Consider the following 16,475-nt stretch of genomic DNA (forward strand, 5'->3'; position numbering starts at 1 on the left):
TGGGGGGGGGGACACACAAACCCAGTGGGTGGCGCTGGGGCAACCTCCTGGGCCCCCTGCCCCATCCCCGTTGTTTGGGTTCAAGGCGAAAACACCATCTCTGTGTGCGTGGGGCTGAGGGCTGGTGCTGGATCAGCGTCCACTCTAGTCCGCCTCTTTCTAACTGGCCCTGGGCTTAGTTCTCTGCCTGGTTCCCCATCTGTGATCATAGCCAGCACGCTGTGCTAGCACCGTGTGGCCCCGAAAGATCTAGAAGGCGTCTCTGCCAGGCCCCCTTCCTTTGCCAGGCTGTTCAGAGCTGGGACGGGCCTGGGACCTGGGGTGGGGACAGGGCGGATGACAGAGGCGGCGGAGGAGGCCTCCTGGATCCGGGGAGTCTCCCGCCGGGCCTTGTTGTCAGGCACCCGCGAGCGTCAGTCTCTCGGGTCTCCGCACCATGCGTCAGGAGCTGGTGGTAGAAATCCCCTGTGAGGTCCGCCCTCGGCCAGCGTGCAGCTCCGGTTCCGAGAGGGCCAAGCCCTTCTCCCAGGAAATAGTGGCCGGGGTACATGTGGGAACCTCAGCCTGGGCAGTTCGGGAAAAGTGAGCCCTGGAGTCTCATGGCAGGGGGAAATGCAGGACTGCTCCCCACCCCTCCCTTGCACCCCACCCGGGCTCTGCCTGGCTCCCTGGAGCCACGGAGGAGCTGGGAGCACCACACAGCCCCAGAGAGTAGGGTGGCTGGTCACTCCCCAGCTCCCGAGCATTCTGAGCCCCGGCAGTGAAGGGGCCGCTGCCCACCCCCCACGCCACCTTCAAGGTCTCTCTGCCTGCTGGGGGCCAAGGTGGAAGACCCCACCCCACCCCACCCCCAATGCAGGCTGCACATTGACCAAACCGCATGAGTGGAGTGACCCGCCTGCCCCCATGCCGCGGGCCTGGAGAGTCCAGTACTGTCCAGTTCCTGAATCCCCGTCCTGCCCCTCGCCAGGGCCCCTCTCCGGGGCCTCAGTCTCCCCCGCCCCTTTCCCGGCGCACATGCTCACGGGCGTGGCAGAGATAAGGGCAGTAGCCGGTCCACAGGCGGAGTGGGGGAGGGACAGAGGGGGGAAGGACAGCAGCAGAAGGGGCGGGGTCCCGGAGGGTGGGTGCGAGGGGCTGCCGGCCACGCCTCCCTCCCGTGTCCCCCGCAGAGGCCTCCTCCAGCTCGCTCAATGTGGGCGCCTACATCTTCATCGGCGTGGGCGCCGTCACCATGGTCATGGGCTTCCTGGGCTGCATCGGCGCTGTCAACGAGGTCCGCTGCCTGCTGGGACTGGTGAGTGCGACCGCGCAGGCGCGGGGGCGGGGGGGGGGGGCGCGGGGAGCAGCTCCTGGTGCCCCCCCACCCCCCACCCCGGCTCACTCTGCCCCTGTCCGCAGTACTTCGCCTTCCTCCTGCTGATCCTCATCGCCCAGGTGGCTGCTGGGGCCTTGTTCTACTTCAACATGGGTCAGGTAAGCAGCCGCCACCCCAGGTGTCCAGTGGGGTGAGGGTGGGGGACACACGAACCCGGTGGGTGGTGCAGGGGCAGCCTCCTGGGCCCCCTGACCCATCCCGTCGTTTGGGTGAGAGGCGAAAACAGCATCTCTGTGTGCATGGGGGCTGGGGGCTAATGCTGGACCAAGTGTCCACTCTAGTCCACCTCTTTCTAACTGGCCCTGGGCTTAGTTCTCTGCCTGGTTCCCCATCTGAGATCATAGATTTAATTCGGGGTTGTCACAAGGAGTCAGGGAAATCATGTTAGTAAAAGACAGCACTGGGGCCAGGGAGATGAGGCGAAGGACTGGAGCACAGAGCAGAGCCTGGAGTTCCATTCCCCACCTCCAGGCACCATGGGGTAACCTTGCAAGCCCTAGGCATTGCATCCTCTGGCCCAACTGGCCAGGTATGGCCCCAGTGGCCCCAGGTCCCTTGAGCATTGCTTGCTAGTCCCCCACTCCCCCAATTAAAAAAAAAAAAAAGCACAGTGGTTGTGTTAGATTGGTAAAGATTCCGTGAATGCTTTTTGTTCTTACTTATATTAAAGCACCTTTCTAAGTTACAAATCCAAGCCATGAAGGAAGTTCAAGGAGGCGGGAGGGTCTGTTAATAAAAAAAATTTTTTTTTAAAAACCGAACACATTCATCCTGAGTCAGAGGGAAGATGTAGAAAACCCGAAAGCCAAAGTCTCATGGCTCAGACTCTGAAGAGGCCGTTGTTGATGTTAGCAGAAGTCGGGGTTGTAAGCCCAGGACCCTGGTTCCGGCTAGCTGTGTAACCCCTCTTTATTGGGACGCTTCTGTTCCATTCGACTCACCTCTTGGGCACAAAGTGGCTGCCACTGAATCGGGGGACCGTATGGGGGTGCTGGGGATCGAACCTTGGTCAGCCACACGCGTGGCAAGTGTCCTCCCTGCTGTACTATCGCTCTGCCCCCGGGGCCTAGCTTTTATCTACGGCACATGCTGTCCTCATGATGGGGTCCCACAGAAGCCCCTCATGAGACCACTGGGTTCATCTGTACTGCTGGGGCCCGGAGACAGGGAAAGAGGCAGTGCCAGTTCTGTCGCCTGCCCCTTCGGTCAGAAAAGCAAACGTCCCAACCCTCGTGTCTAGACAAGGCCCCAGCTGCAAGGGGGACTGAGAGAGTGAGAACCCCGCTTTCAGAGAAGTGGGCGAGCCGGTCCCTCATGCCCTCCCTGGAAGCACGGAGGGGGCGTCCGGATGTGGGATGTGGCACCTCTGAGCAGCCTGCCCACAACTAAACCCTGAGCCCCAGCAGCCTGACACTCCCCCCCACACCCCCCCCCCCCGGGCTCATGCTGGGGAAATCGTGATCCTTGTGGTTTTCTTCCCGAATGGGCTTTATCGACGTTTACTCCACACGCTGGCTGTTTGCCAGGAGAACTGGGCATGGATGGAAGGGTGAGGAATCAGCAGGCACACGTGGGGAGATGAAGGCTGTTGTCCCTCAAAGGCAGGGCACAAGACGCCCATAGCCGCCAGCCTCTGAGAGTTACTGGCAGGCCGGGCGAAAGGAGAAATGGTGGAAGGGAGGAGCTTGTGGGAAGCCTGACCAGAAACTGGGATTTGGGGGAGTGAAACTCCCTTCCCTGTGGGGCTGGAGTGATAGCACATCGGGTAGGGCATTTGCCTTGCACGCGGCCGACCCGGGTTCGATTTCCAGCATCCCACATGGTCCCCTGAGTACGGCTAGGGGTAATTCCTGAGTGCAGAGCCAGGAGTAACCCCTGTGCATCGCCGAGAGTGACCCAAAAAGAAAAAAAAAAATAGAACCTCCCTTCCCTGGGTTGGGGGGGTCTGGTCTCACGACCCTGTGATACAAGGCCCCACACTCAACACCCCTCTTGCAAACCACAGCACCCAATTGGAGAGAGAGAGAACAAAAGGGAATACCCTGCCACAGAGGCAGGGTGGGGTGGGGGGAGATGGGATTGTGGGGTGGGAAGGAAGCTGGGTTTATTAGTGGTGGAGAATGGGCACTGGTGGAGGGATGGGTTCGCGAACATTGTATGAGGGAAACACGAGCACGAAAATGTGTAAATCTATAACTGTACCCTTGCGGTGATTCACTAATTAAAAAATAAATTAATTAAAAAAAAAAACCCAGGCCCCAGGGGGCAGAGCGATATGGTACAGCAGGTAGGGCTCCTGCGTTGCATGTGGCTGACAAAGGTTCGATCCTCTGCTTCCATGTGGTCCCCGCAATGCCCCCCGCCCCCATGTGACCCCTGAGCAAAGAGCCAGGACTAAGCCCTGAGCGCCATTGGGTGTGGCCCCAAAACAACCCCCCCCCAAACTGAAACAAACAAAATAGGCCCCCGGAAGAGGAACCTAAGACTCAGAGACCCTCACTCCGGGTCTCAGCACCCACCTCTTCACCCCTGCACGTGCCTCCACCTCCATAATGAAGTGGGGGGTCCGTGTCCTGGATCATGGGCTCATAACTTGACCTCCAGATCCTCAGTTTTGCAAGCACTTCCCGGTTTTTTTGGTTTGCTTGTTTTTTAGTTTGGGGGCCACACCCAGCAATGCTCAGGGGCCACTGCACCCAGAAATCACTCCTGATAGCGGTGGGGAGGCGGGGAAGGGGACCACATGGGTTGCCAGGGATTAAACCCAGGTCAGCTCCGTGCAAGGCAAAATACCTGCTGTGCGCTCTCTCTCCAGGCACAACCACCCCCTCACACACACCCCTGCATTTCCAATTTAAAAGACAAATGGAGGGAGGCTGAAACGCTAGTGTGGTGGGTAGGTTCTTGCCTTGCTTCTGCCAGCCCGGCTTTAGTTCCAGCATCACACATGGCTCTTCCCAGCCCTTCAGGAGGGACCTTAAGTTCAGAGCTAGGAGTGAGCCTTGAACACAACAGCCAGCTATGGCTCAAAAAACAAAAAAATAAAAAAAGAGAGAAAGAGAGTAAGAAAGAAAGAAAGAAAGAAAGAAAGAAAGAAAGAAAGAAAGAAAGAAAGAAAGAAAGAAAGAAAGAAAGAAAGAAAGAGAAGGAAAGAAAGAGAAAGAGAGAAAGAAAGAGAGAAAGAAAGAAAAAGAGAAAGCAAGAGAGAAAGAGAAAGAAAGAGAAAAAGAGAAAGAAAGAAGGAAAAGAAAGAAAGAGAGAAAGGAAGGAAGGAATAAAGAAAGAGAGAGAAAGAAAGAGAAAAAGAAAAAGAGAGAAAGAAGAGAGAAAGCAAGAGAGAGAAAGAGAAAAAGAGAGAAAGCAAGAGAGAAAGAGAGAGAAAGGAAGAGAAAGAGAACGAAAGAAGGAAAAGAAAGGAAGAGAGAAAGGAAGGAAGGAAGAGAGAAAGAGAAAGAAAGAGAAAAAGAGAGAAAGAGAGAGAAAGAAAGAAAAGAAAGAGAGAGAGAAAGAAAGAAAGAAAGAAAGAAAGAAAGAAAGAAAGAAAGAAAGAAAGAAAGAAAGAAAGAAAGAAAGAAAGAAAGAAAGAAAGAAAGAAAGAAAGTCCCAGAAAAAAAAGAGTCCTGGTGACAGGCCAGGGTCACAGCCCAGACTGAGGTCTCCTGTCCATCCGTCCATCTGTCCCAGGCTCCTGCCTCTCTCACTGTCCCCCCACCTCCCCTCTGCCTGGCCGCCCCTCTAGAGCTCCTCCTTAGAAATCCCCCCCCACACACACACACAACCCCCCAGGGCAGTGCTCCTTCTCTTCATCTGCCCCTCCCCGCCCCACCCCTGTCCCCCCCTCCTCCTCCTCTGGAAGGCAGAGGAAATTTCCTGGCCCTGCCGGGGAAGCTCTGGCGCCACTCAATGGCCCATGTTGGGACAGAGAATTTATTTCTTCTTTCCCAGCACATTGTAAATGCCCAAGGCAGACTAAACATTCCCGCCCCGCTGTTTATTCCTGCGCGGGGTGGGGGGAGGTGGGGGGGGTGGGCGCAGCTCCGGCCAGGGAACTAGTCTGAGAAAGGGCCCTTTGCAGAGGGAGGCAGGGAAGGGGCCGTCCCACGGTCCATTCACTCCTGGTGCTGCGCTGCCAGGGGGCTCCCTCCTAAGTTTAGAAGAATGAGCCCACCCTGTGCCAGCCGCGCCCCCCCCCCCGCCTTGGGAATGGGCATGACCACACTCTCATGTTTGGGGGCCACACCCAGTGTTGCTGGGGCTGGGGGCGGGAGGGCTCCTCCCAGTTGGGTGCTTCGGGGCGGCTCTCTGCAGTGCTTAGGGGATCCTGTGGTACTGAGGACCGGACCCGGCGCCCCCACCTGGGGAGCCCATGCCCAGCCCTCTCAGCCCCACTTTGTGTTTTATTTCGGGGGCCACGCCGGGCTGTGCTCAGGGCTTACTCCTGGCCCTGTGCTCAGGGATCACTCCTGGCTTGGCTCCGGAGACCATAGGGGTGCAGGGAGCTGAATGCGGGTTGGCTGCCTGCAGGGCAAGTGCCTGACCTGCTGTCCCTCTCTCTCCGATCTCCCCTCCATGGCACGCTTCGATGAGAGCAGTGGGTGGGCCACGCCCCCCCCCCTCCCGCACCTGGTCCAAATCCCTCCACCTGCGGTGTGCCAGAATCCTTTCTGAGCCCCCTGGCAGGTTAGCCAGCCCCCCCTGCAGCCTCGGTCTCTTCTGTCCCAGAGGCTGGGGTCACGCGGGCCCCCCGTCCTTTGCTGCGGTTCTGAAACCCCTCTGGCTCGGCCTTCGCAGCTTATGCGGCAGACGAAGGCCGAAGGGAGCAGGGAGCTCTCTGTGAACTGGGCTCACCCCTCCGAGATGCCCCTGGGGAACAAGGTTTGGGGAGGTGGGAGGCTGCCGCAGCCCCCGGACCCTCCCCCCTGACAGCCTGTGCCAGCGGTCCCAGCCACGTGGGCCCGGCCCCCAGCATCCAGCCTGAGAGCCAGTGCTGGGGACCCCATTTGCCTGTCAGGGCTTAGTCTGTGCAGGGTCGGTGTGAGCTCGTGCAGGGAGCCGGGCTCTGGGGTCCAGTGAAGGGCCTTGGGCTGTTTCTCAGCTGAGTCCGGGCACCGTGGCCCGGTGCTCAGGCCTTGCCCGCAGAGCTTGTCCAGCCTGGAGGAGGAGCCCGTGAGCCCCACTTGGCTGTGCCCTCAAGACAAAGCTGAGTTTGGAGGGTGCTGGGTCATGTCCAGGGTGTTCAATCATGGCCTGAGAGCCTGGGGGTACGCCAGGGGGGGTGGGGGATGGGGTAGGGGTGTGTCGGAGCAGTAACTGGCCAGGTTGCTGCATGTACCCCCCTCCCGAGAGGCCCTTCAAGGAGGCCTGCAGTGCCCCCCTCCCCGTCCCCCCTTTCTGCCCCAGAAGCCCGAGATGGCTGGTGTGTCCACACCTGGGTGGCCAGGTCTGGGTGGTAAAACGGGTTTCTCCAGGCCCTGTGGGGTGGAAACTTCCAGACGCCTAGCCTGGCTTCACGCCCCGGGACTAGGAGAGACAGCAGGGTAGGACACAGAGAGGTGGCCTTTCCCCCTTCCCTTTTGCAGGGGGGTGAGTGGGGGGGTGAATGCGTTCAGGATGTGCTTCTGGAAAGACCGCAGAGAGCATTGGAGCATGTGCTCTTGTTGGCTCTGCTCTGGGGCCCCAGCTGCAGAGCCAGGCCCCGCCTCCAGCGCCTGAGCCAGGGCCTTCTCCAGAACTTAAACTTGGCCCCGCTTCCATCCCACCCCACCCCCCCAGCCAGAGCCTGTCCTCAAGTCTATACCTGGCCCGGCTCCCAGCCTAAGCCTGGCCCCGCCCTCAGCGCACCAGTCAGGCCCCGCCCCCAGCCTAAACCTGGCCCCGCCTCCAGGGCCCCAGCCAAGTCCTGCTATGAGTCCATACCTGGCCCCGCCTCCAATCTGAACCTAGCCCCTCTTCCAGCACTGGGCTAGGCCCCGCCCCCAGCCTAAACCTGGCTCCGCCCCAGCACCCCAGCCAGGTCCCACCCCCAGCCTAAGCCTGGCCCCGTCCCCAGCTCCTGAGCCTGGCCCCATCCCTTGCCTAAACCTGCCTCAACCCCTACCCAAACCTGGCCCTGCCCTCTGCCTAAACCTGGCCCTGTCCCCAGTGCCCAGTCAGGCTCCGCCCCCTTGCTAAACCTGGCCCCGCCCCCTGCCCAAATCTGGCCCCGCCCCAGCTCCCCAGCCAGGCCCCGTCCCCTGCCTGAACTTGGCCCTGTCCCTAGTGCCCAGTCAGGCCCCGCCCTCTGCCTAAACCTGGCCCTGACCCCAGTGCCCAGTTAGGCCCCGCCCCCTTCCCAAACCTGGCCTTGCCCCCAGCGCCCAGTTAGGCCCGGCCAAGCCTATACCTAGCTCCGCCTCCAGCACCTGAGCCAGGCCCTAACATTTGAACATGGCCCTGCCTCTAGAAATTTCTGGGCAGGGTGGGAGTCTTGACGCAGCCTCCAGTCCTCCAGAACCCCCCTGGAGCCTGGCTTCTGTGCCCCCACCAGCACCCCCAGTCCAGCAGGAGCCCACTAGCCGCTTGCAGGGGTGGGGAGTGGGGTTACCCCTAAGGAAAGAACATGCTGATTGGGAAGAAGGGGATCAAGAGCGAGGAAGCAGAGGCAGAGCCCGCCCCAGACATCCCTGGCACCTGGCCCTCCTTCCCCCCCTCCCTCCCTGCGCTTTCCCGGTTGCCAAGGCCGCCTCCCCGGGCTCAGGACAAGGCCCCCAGGGGCTTGCCATCCAGGCCCTGCCCTGTGGTCCCTGCACTTGGTCTTGGGCCCTTAGCCATGTTCGGGGCTGGGGCGTGACGGGTATGTCCGGGGAGACTGGCCCGTCCCCATCACCTTCTCGTCTCCGGGTCCCCGGCCAGGCACACGCAGGCTGCTGGCCTTGGCAACCCCTCTGGCAGGAGCAGAAGCGGGTCTGTGGGCAGGGGCAGGGGAGGAGGCGGGAGAGCTGGCTCTCTCTGAGGCCCCCTCCCCCCTCAGTTTCCATGCCTCCCTCTCTCTTTTGCACCCCAGGGGTCACCTATGCAAGGGCTGCGGGGAGCTGGGCCTGTTTGGGCCGGAAAGACCCAGTGGTGCTGAGTGTGGCTTCTCCCACCCCGGAAGCCGCTGTGTCTGCAGGTCCAAATGCGAAGGGAGCTGCAGGGAATCTGGGTTCTGGAACCCTCCGTGCCTGGTCCCCAAACTCAGCCCTCTACTGCGTGGGCTGTGCGGCCCGAGGCACGTTAATGAGCCTCAGGGGGGCTTGTTTTCCAGTCTTTAAAGTGAAGGAATGAGGTGAATCCCTAGGCGGGCTGAGGGTTCCGATGAGATCACGCCTAGGTACGTGCGGATGCGATGCGGGGGGCGGGGGAGGGGGGACCAGGGTTCCCCACTGTTCCGGGAGGCACTATAGAGGTTTGTGTTGTGTTGCTTGTGCAGTGCCGGGGGGTGGAGCTAGTGTTTATTCTGGTTTTATTCGGGGTGCTGGTTTCCTGGGTGAGGGCGGGGGGAGCTCAGAGCCGGGGCTGCAGGCCCCCGGGGAGGATGTGGCTTCCAGGAGCGGAGACGGCCACTACCGGTGTGCGGTGTGCGGGGGGAACTGGCGGAAGCTCCCTTGGGTCTGAGGCTCTGGCCGCCCCTCCCCCACCCCGGGAAACACCTGTTGCTCCGTCACCCACCCCTGATGCACTCTCTCCGGGGCTGCGGCCAAGATACACAGCCTCCCCCTCGGGCCCCTCGCCCCAGGGCTCTGCGGTGAGCAGGTGGCCAGGTGACTGTCCAGGGGGGGACAGCCTCTGGGGCCAAGCCGGGGCTGCCCTGCGGGGCCCCTCTCCCACTGGCCCCGGGCTCTCGGCCCCGGGACTCCTGTCCCCAGCTCTGGGGCCGGCTCCCTTTGCACAGATGACGTGGCTCTGAGACCCGTGGGAGCCAGAGCGGCCTGGGCCTCGCCTCGGACCCCGACGCCCCGCCTCCGCTTGCTTTGTGAGTCACTTTCTGCCTCCAGTTGGCCAAAGCGGTGCTGCCGGCTCCCTCCTGGTGGAACCCCCCAAACTCGCCAGCCCACTGGAGGAGGAGGCTGGCGGGTCCCAGGAAAGCATCGGGTGCCCCCTCCTCTTCCGCCTGTGCTGCTTGGGACCCCTCACGTTCTAGGGGACCGGCAGGGGGGTGGGTGGTACTCGTCTGAGATTCCAGGCTTGCTGGCTTGGGGGGCCCCTCGGGGCATCCCCCCTGCAGTCCCGGAGGCCGTGTTCTGTGAGGTGGCGCCCCCTTCTGTAGACGCGGGAGATTGGGCCCCGCATCCCCTCCCTGTCCTGCTTCTCTGTGGGGTCCCCACCTTGTGGACATGAGCGGGGAGGGGCGTCCTGCCCCGCGGTGGCCCGCCCTGGCCGTTCCCCCCCTCCCCAACATTCTGTGTTCTCATACACCTCCCCACTACTCTGGCCAGGCCTCCTCGGCTCTGACGGAGGAGAGAGGGACCCCAACCCGAATTGGGCCTGCTCCCACTACGGGATGAGGAGGGCCTGGAGGGGGTTGAGCGAGGGGAGAGAGAAGAGCTGGTATTCTTACAGGTGATCCCGGAGGGCCCTTTGGAGGAGGTGGCATTTGAGCAGGGCCCTGAAGGAATGGGTGAATGGGTAGTATTTATGGCTGTGGGGCGGGAGGGGGGGGGAGGATTCCTGGATCAGCAGGTGCAAAGGCCCTGGGGCATGAGGTGTCTGGTCAGAAATCCATGAGGAGACAACACGGGAATCTTTGAGGCAGGCAGGTAGAATAGAGAAGATGCGGTCAGGGAGGAGCAGGGGCCAAGGGACTCAGGGCTCCCTAGAAAGGCCCTTGGGGGTGGGGGTGGGGGTGGGGGACCCAGCAGTTTTCCTGCAAATGCGGGAGGCCCCTGGGGAGCTTTGGGCTTACAGGGCCACCTAGCTGCTGAGCACCCAGCGCACTGCAGGGCAGGAGTGCTGGGCCCACACTGTCCGGCTCTGCGGCAGAAGCCACACAGGACTGGCACCCAGGAATGCCAGCAGTGTGACAGGAAAGGCTGAGGAGGGGCTTTCGCGGCGTGAGCACGTCCCCTGGGTGCGGGAGGGCATTTCTGGGACTCTGACCTGGCTCCTTGCTCTGCCCCGCGCAGCTGAGGCAGGAGATGGGCGACATCGTGATCAAGCTCATCCAGGAATACAAGGACGATGAGGAGAACAGCCTGCAGGACGCCTGGGACTACGTGCAGGCCCAGGTAAGGGGGCCGCGGCCGGGCTCCGGGGCTCTGCGCGTGGGGGTGGGCCAGGCCGTGCTACCTCAGCCACAGTCTCTCGGCCAGGACATGGTGGCAGCTCTGTGGCTGACAGCGTGTGCACCCCTGGTCGGAGTCAGCCCACTGACCCCCCTCCTCCCCGCACCGCCTCGTGAGCCAGGGGGGGAGTCACAGGGCAGGGAGTTCCGCCCCTGGGCTGAGGGCAGGTGTTCTGATCCGGATCGGAGTGGAGCTCCCCCCTTCTGGGATGGGCCTTCTGGAGAAACTTCCAGAAGGAGGAGAAAATTCTAGCAACTCTTGATCCGGGTGGTGGTGATTCCAGCCTGTGCCTGGGGTCTTGGTGGGCCAGTGAGGGGCCGCTGGGTGGTGGAGTGAGTGGGGGTCCCCTGGGCTGGACCTCATGGCCCAACGTGCCCGACACTTGGCCCAGAAGCGCGCCCAGTGCCGTGTGCGGCATCACCTCGAGCCCCGTTTCTCAGACGCCCTCACTCGGGAGCACGGGGCTCCGGAGAGCTCGCCAGGCCGGACTGGGGGGCTTTAGTGAGGATTGTGCCACCCTCGGGGCAGGCAGAGTGACAAAATGATGACTCAGCCACAGAGCTACCGATGGACAGGACTGACAGGCTACAGGCTGACAGACTGACTGACTGACCACAACATGGACAGACAGACTGTGGAATGACAGACTCATTGACAGCTATAGTCTGATTATGGACTGACAAACTGGACTGACTGACAGATTCACTGACTGATTCTCTATGTGCTAACCGACAGTTTCACTGACTTACTGTGGACTGGCTGACAGACTTACTACGTATTGACTGATAGACTACAGCCTGACAGAATCATTGACTATGCACTGACTGACAGATTATAGCCTGACAGATTCACTGACTACGGGCTAACAGAATACAGCCTGACAGATTCACTGACTGCACTGACTGACAGACTATGGCCTGACAGATTCACTGACTATGTTGACTGACAGACTACAGTCTGACAGATGCACTGACTATGCACTGACTGACAGACTACAGCCTGACAGATTCACTGACTATGTTGACTGACAGGCTATAGCCTGACAGATTCACTGACTGTGCACTGACTGACAGACTACAGCCTGATGGATTCACTGACTGTGCACTGACTGACAGGCTACAGCCTGACAGATTCGCTGACAGGACTGATTGACAGACTACAGCCTGACAGATTCACTGACTGTGCACTGACTTACAGACCATAACCTGACAGATTCCCTGACTATGGGCTGACTGACAGACTATAACCTGACAGATTCACTGACTGTGCACTGACTGACTACAGCCTGTCAGAATCACTGACTGACTAGCCCAACGAGTGAGTAGTAAGTTGACCAGATGACTGACGTGCAGCTCGCAGCGGACTCTCTGACTGACAGGTTGAGTCACTCATCGACAGAACAACCCCCTGTCAAATGATTCATTGCATGAATGAGTGGATGGCAGATTGGGTGGTGACGGTAGCACTGTCTGCCTGTCCCAGTCGGCCCTGGCCGTGAACTTCCCTCCTCCAGCACAGACGCCGTCTGACCTGGAGCGGGGCTTCCCCCTCAAGGGCCCCAGGTGTCGCGTGCCCCTCCCCGGACCTTCTCTCTGGGCTGCACCCTCCCCTCTGCCCTGTGTGCAGCCTGTAGCCACTTCGGACCTGCTGGCACTGCATGGCCACTCCCTGGGGCGGGGGGGTCGTTGTGGGACGCTGACCCCGTGAGTGTGGAGATGGGGGGTGGGATGCTTCAGACAGCGCAGGCGCCTCCATTTTCTTCCCCAGGTCGGGAAGTGGAGGGCGATGCTTTCCGGCCCACAGGCCTCACAGATGTTTGGGGGCAAGAGGAAGCTGGGGAGGGGCCCAGGCTTGCTGGAGCCCCCACATACATACCTGACTTCTCTGGGGCCCAGCATCTGCTTGTGTTTGAGGGAGGCTTGACCCAGGAGGAGCCAAGGCCACCTTTCAAGTGACAGTGGAGGCACCCGAGAGTCCAGCAGGCGCAATCTCCCGCACCACACATGGTCCCCTGAGCCCAGGCAGAGTTATCCCTGAGCACTGGGCCAGGAGTCACCCCCTGAGCATTGCCGCGTGGGGCCCCCAAACCAAACCAAAACGGAATGAACAAAGAGCCGTGGAGAGGAATGGCCTTGGGAGAAGGCGCTGCCCGGGGAGAGACGGGCTGCTTAGAGGGTCCCCAGAGCAGGGCCCAGCTGATCTCACGTCTGCCCCGTACTGCCCAGGGGACGCCTGAAGAGGTGCACCGTGAGTGGGGCTCCCAGCGGCTGGTGTCTCACCGCTGCTGCCTGGCCGGGCCTCCGAGAGCCTCGGTCTCCTTGTCTGCTCCTGCCATGGGCTTGTGACGCCAAGAGCGCGTGGCAGCCCGTGGCAGGTGACTCCCTGGGGGCAATGTCTTATTCGTCCAGAACAACCGCCGAGAGACACGGGGTGGGTCTTGGCCGGACACAGACCTCGGTGGCAGGGCAGTGGGCATTGTGCTTGAGCGTGGGAGCGCCCCGGGGTGCCCCGCCAAGGCGCCCGACTCCCTGCCGAAGAGGAGGTGGCAGAGGTCCTGGAGCGGAGCCTGCCCGAGGGCACCTGAGCAGCCTTAGCGCGCCCCCTGCTGGCCTCGGCCGGTATGGGCCTCGCGTGGAAGCTGAGAAGGCAGCGGGTGACATGAGGTGACCCTTGGGTGTCCCGCGTGCCAGCGCCTTCCCCGGGACTCTGGCACAGTAGCCGAGGTCACCCCATCTTCCACGTGAGGAAGCCATGCTCAGAGACGTGCCGGAGGGTCCGTCCACCACAGGCCAGGCCAGTGCCCGCCAGGAAACCGCGCTCCACCTTCCCGGCACCCCGGCCCTCCCGGCTCGGCCCCGTGCGGTCCCCTGGCTGCTCTTGGCAGTTCCCTAGTTTCCAGGAGGGACCATGTCTCCCTTCCCACCTCGGCTGCTCAGGCAGATCCTCGACTGCAGCCGGCACCCAGCAGCGGGCAGCGGGCAGCGCCCTGTAAGGACCCGGCTGGTTAGAAACCCCCTTGGCCCCATTTTCTTTCTTTTCCCAGAGCGGGAAACTGAGGGAGAGGACCATGCTGGGACTCCGGGGCCGAGCATCAGGCAGGTGGCAGCATTGGGGTCAGACTCCCACCAGCTGCCACCTGTGCCCCGTGCCCCCGCCCCACCCCTCTGCTGCTCTGGGAGCTGGCACTTGGCTCCTGCGCGGCTTCCTGCTGGGGGGGGGGGCGTCCCGGGCGGCGTTTGCTGCCTGCTGAGACGTTTATGATGTGTGTTTCCGGAACAGCCCCTTCCACAGGCGCTAGCGTGAACCTGAGACCGCCAGCTCCGCAGGGCCCCGGCTGGGGGCTGGGGGGGGCAGAGGGGTGGGAGTGCCGCCCGGCCCGCCGAGGGTGTGCTGGCGCGAGCGGCCTGTCCCGCCCCTCTCGCCCAGGCACAGTGCTGCGGCTGGGTCAGCTTCCGGAACTGGACCGAAAACGCGGTGCTCATGAACCACACCAACATCACCTTCCCCTGCTCCTGCGAGGACAGGGAGGGCCAGGGCGATGGCCGCCTCCTGGTCAGCAAGGGCTTCTGCCACGTGCCTAGGAACGACACCCAGAGCGACAACAACGTGGAGTTGTGGCCAGTGTACCAGGAGGTGTGTGAGTGTGTGTGTGTGTGTGTGGGGGGGGAACCCTGCCTGCTTTCTCCTCAGCAGCACTAACTCTCCACGCAGGGAACAGACCCCCTGGGGGCTCCCCAGGGGCTGGCCCGAGTGGGGGTAGTGGTGCTCCCCTTTCTCAGACCACAGCTCTGTAACTCTCCGGGTGGACACACACACAGACACACTCACAGACATAGACACGCACACAGACACATAAACACAGACACAGACACACAGAGACACTGACACACACAGACACACACACAGACACACAAACACAGACACAGAGACACACAGACACAGACACACACACAGACACACACATAGACATAGACACACAGACACAGACATACACAAACACACACACAGACACACGAACACAGACACAGAGACACACAGACACAGACACACACACAGACACACACACAGACATAGACACACAGACACAGATATACACAAACACACACACAGACACACAAACACAGACACAGACACACACACAGACATAGACACACAGACACAGACATACACAAACACACAGACGCACACAGACACAGACACACAGAGACACATATAGACACACACCTAGACATAGACATAGACATACACACAGATATACACAAACACACAGACATACACACAGACACACAGACGCACAGACACACACAGACACATATAGACACACACCTAGACACAGACGTAGACATACACACAGACATACACAAACACACAGACATACACACAGACACACAAACACACACAGATACAGACACACAGAGACACAGACAGACACAGACACCCCCCCCCCGGGCGGGGGTCTCTGAGCGGGGCTCAGGGGGCTGGTGGGTGGGGGGGTGACGAGCCCGGATCCCCCCCGCCCCGTGCAGGGCTGCATGAAGAAGGTGCAGGAGTGGCTGAAGGAGAACCTGGGCGTCATCCTGGGCGTGTGTGCCGGCGTCGCTGTCGTGGAGGTTGGTCCTGGCCCTGCTCTCCTCCAGACTCGGGGTGGGCTGGGGAGGGCCGGGGGCGCCGCTGACTGTCCCCTCGTCCCCCGCAGCTCCTGGGCATGGTGCTGTCCATCTGCCTGTGCCGGCACGTGCACACCGAGGACTACAGCAAAGTTCCCAAGTACTGAGAACGCCGGGGGGGCCCCCACTGCCCTCTGCCCCGGGTCCCCCCGCCCCACCTCCAGACCCACCTGCCACCTCACTGCCAAGAGCCCTCCCCCCGCCCCCGGCCAGCCTGGGTGGGCCGGAGCCCCGCCCCGCCTCACTGCCTTGATGCTGCCAGCCTGGAGCCGAGCACTGCCGAGGGAGTCCCCCCGCCGCCCTCCCTCCCTCACTTAGCAAGTCGGAGAACATGTTCCTTCCGCCCTCCCTCCGTGTGGGAGCCCCGCTCAGACGGGACGGGCCTGTTCTGGGGGCTGTCTTTATTCCGGGGGTGCTGTATTAAAGGTGGGTGGAGGGTCTGGCCCACCACCGGGTGTCTGTCTGTCCGGGGGCGAGCGCTCCTGAACGCCCAGTGTCTGTCTGTCTTTGGTGTCCACTGAAGGAGGTGGGACGGGGTGGGGTGGGGCTCTTACATGGGAGCGGAACCCCGAGCCCCCCATGAGCCCGCGACACCCCCCCACCCCAGCAGCTCAGAGTGGGGGCGGGGACTTCCCAGGGGGGAGTCCCATGGCCCAGAGCTGGCCCCAGGGGTCCCAGGGAATAATAAGGGGTGTTGCCTTCTCCCCCTCTCCTCAGAAGCTAGGCTGGCCTGGGCTTGGCCCCTGGGGATTGGGGGGCCGGGGTGGGGGGGAAGGGGGGCACGGGGAGTCAGGGGCTCGGGGCAGAGTTCAGGACCGTGCGCCTGGGATCCAGCAACTGACGATTAAAGAGGATTTACAACAATCCAGCCGGTGTGGCGGGAGCCTGACTTTTCTGGGGGGCGAGGGGCGGGAGTCAGTGTCCAGGGGCCCCTCCACTTGGCGCAGCCAGTCGGAGGGGCCAGGCGTGGCTTCCTGGGCCGAGACCGTCGCTGGCGGAGCTCATGGGGTCCTGTCACCTCCCCAGAACGGAGGTGACGGGCCCTGGGCTGGTCACAGCAGAAATCCATCTCTGGTTAGAGCATGGGGGCAGGGGGCCGGGGGGCACCCCAGGGCCCCCCGTTAGGGATTC

General features: G+C 61.6%; 1 protein-coding gene across 1 annotated transcript in view; it reads left to right on the forward strand.

Annotated features, from left to right (window-relative positions):
• Positions 1 to 16,180, forward strand: part of CD82 (CD82 molecule) — a 44,400-nt gene extending 28,220 nt beyond the window's left edge. Inside the window, exons 5-10 of the mRNA XM_055144045.1 lie at positions 1,173 to 1,297; positions 1,402 to 1,476; positions 10,519 to 10,620; positions 14,104 to 14,310; positions 15,204 to 15,287; positions 15,374 to 16,180. Coding sequence (XP_055000020.1) covers positions 1,173 to 1,297; positions 1,402 to 1,476; positions 10,519 to 10,620; positions 14,104 to 14,310; positions 15,204 to 15,287; positions 15,374 to 15,451 — 671 coding nt within the window. The 3' untranslated portion in view covers positions 15,452 to 16,180. The remainder of the gene's footprint in view (positions 1 to 1,172; positions 1,298 to 1,401; positions 1,477 to 10,518; positions 10,621 to 14,103; positions 14,311 to 15,203; positions 15,288 to 15,373) is intronic.
• The last annotated feature ends 295 nt before the right edge of the window (positions 16,181 to 16,475 follow it).

This window comes from Sorex araneus, chromosome 6, assembly GCF_027595985.1.
Source record: "Sorex araneus isolate mSorAra2 chromosome 6, mSorAra2.pri, whole genome shotgun sequence".
Lineage (NCBI taxonomy): Eukaryota > Metazoa > Chordata > Mammalia > Eulipotyphla > Soricidae > Sorex > Sorex araneus.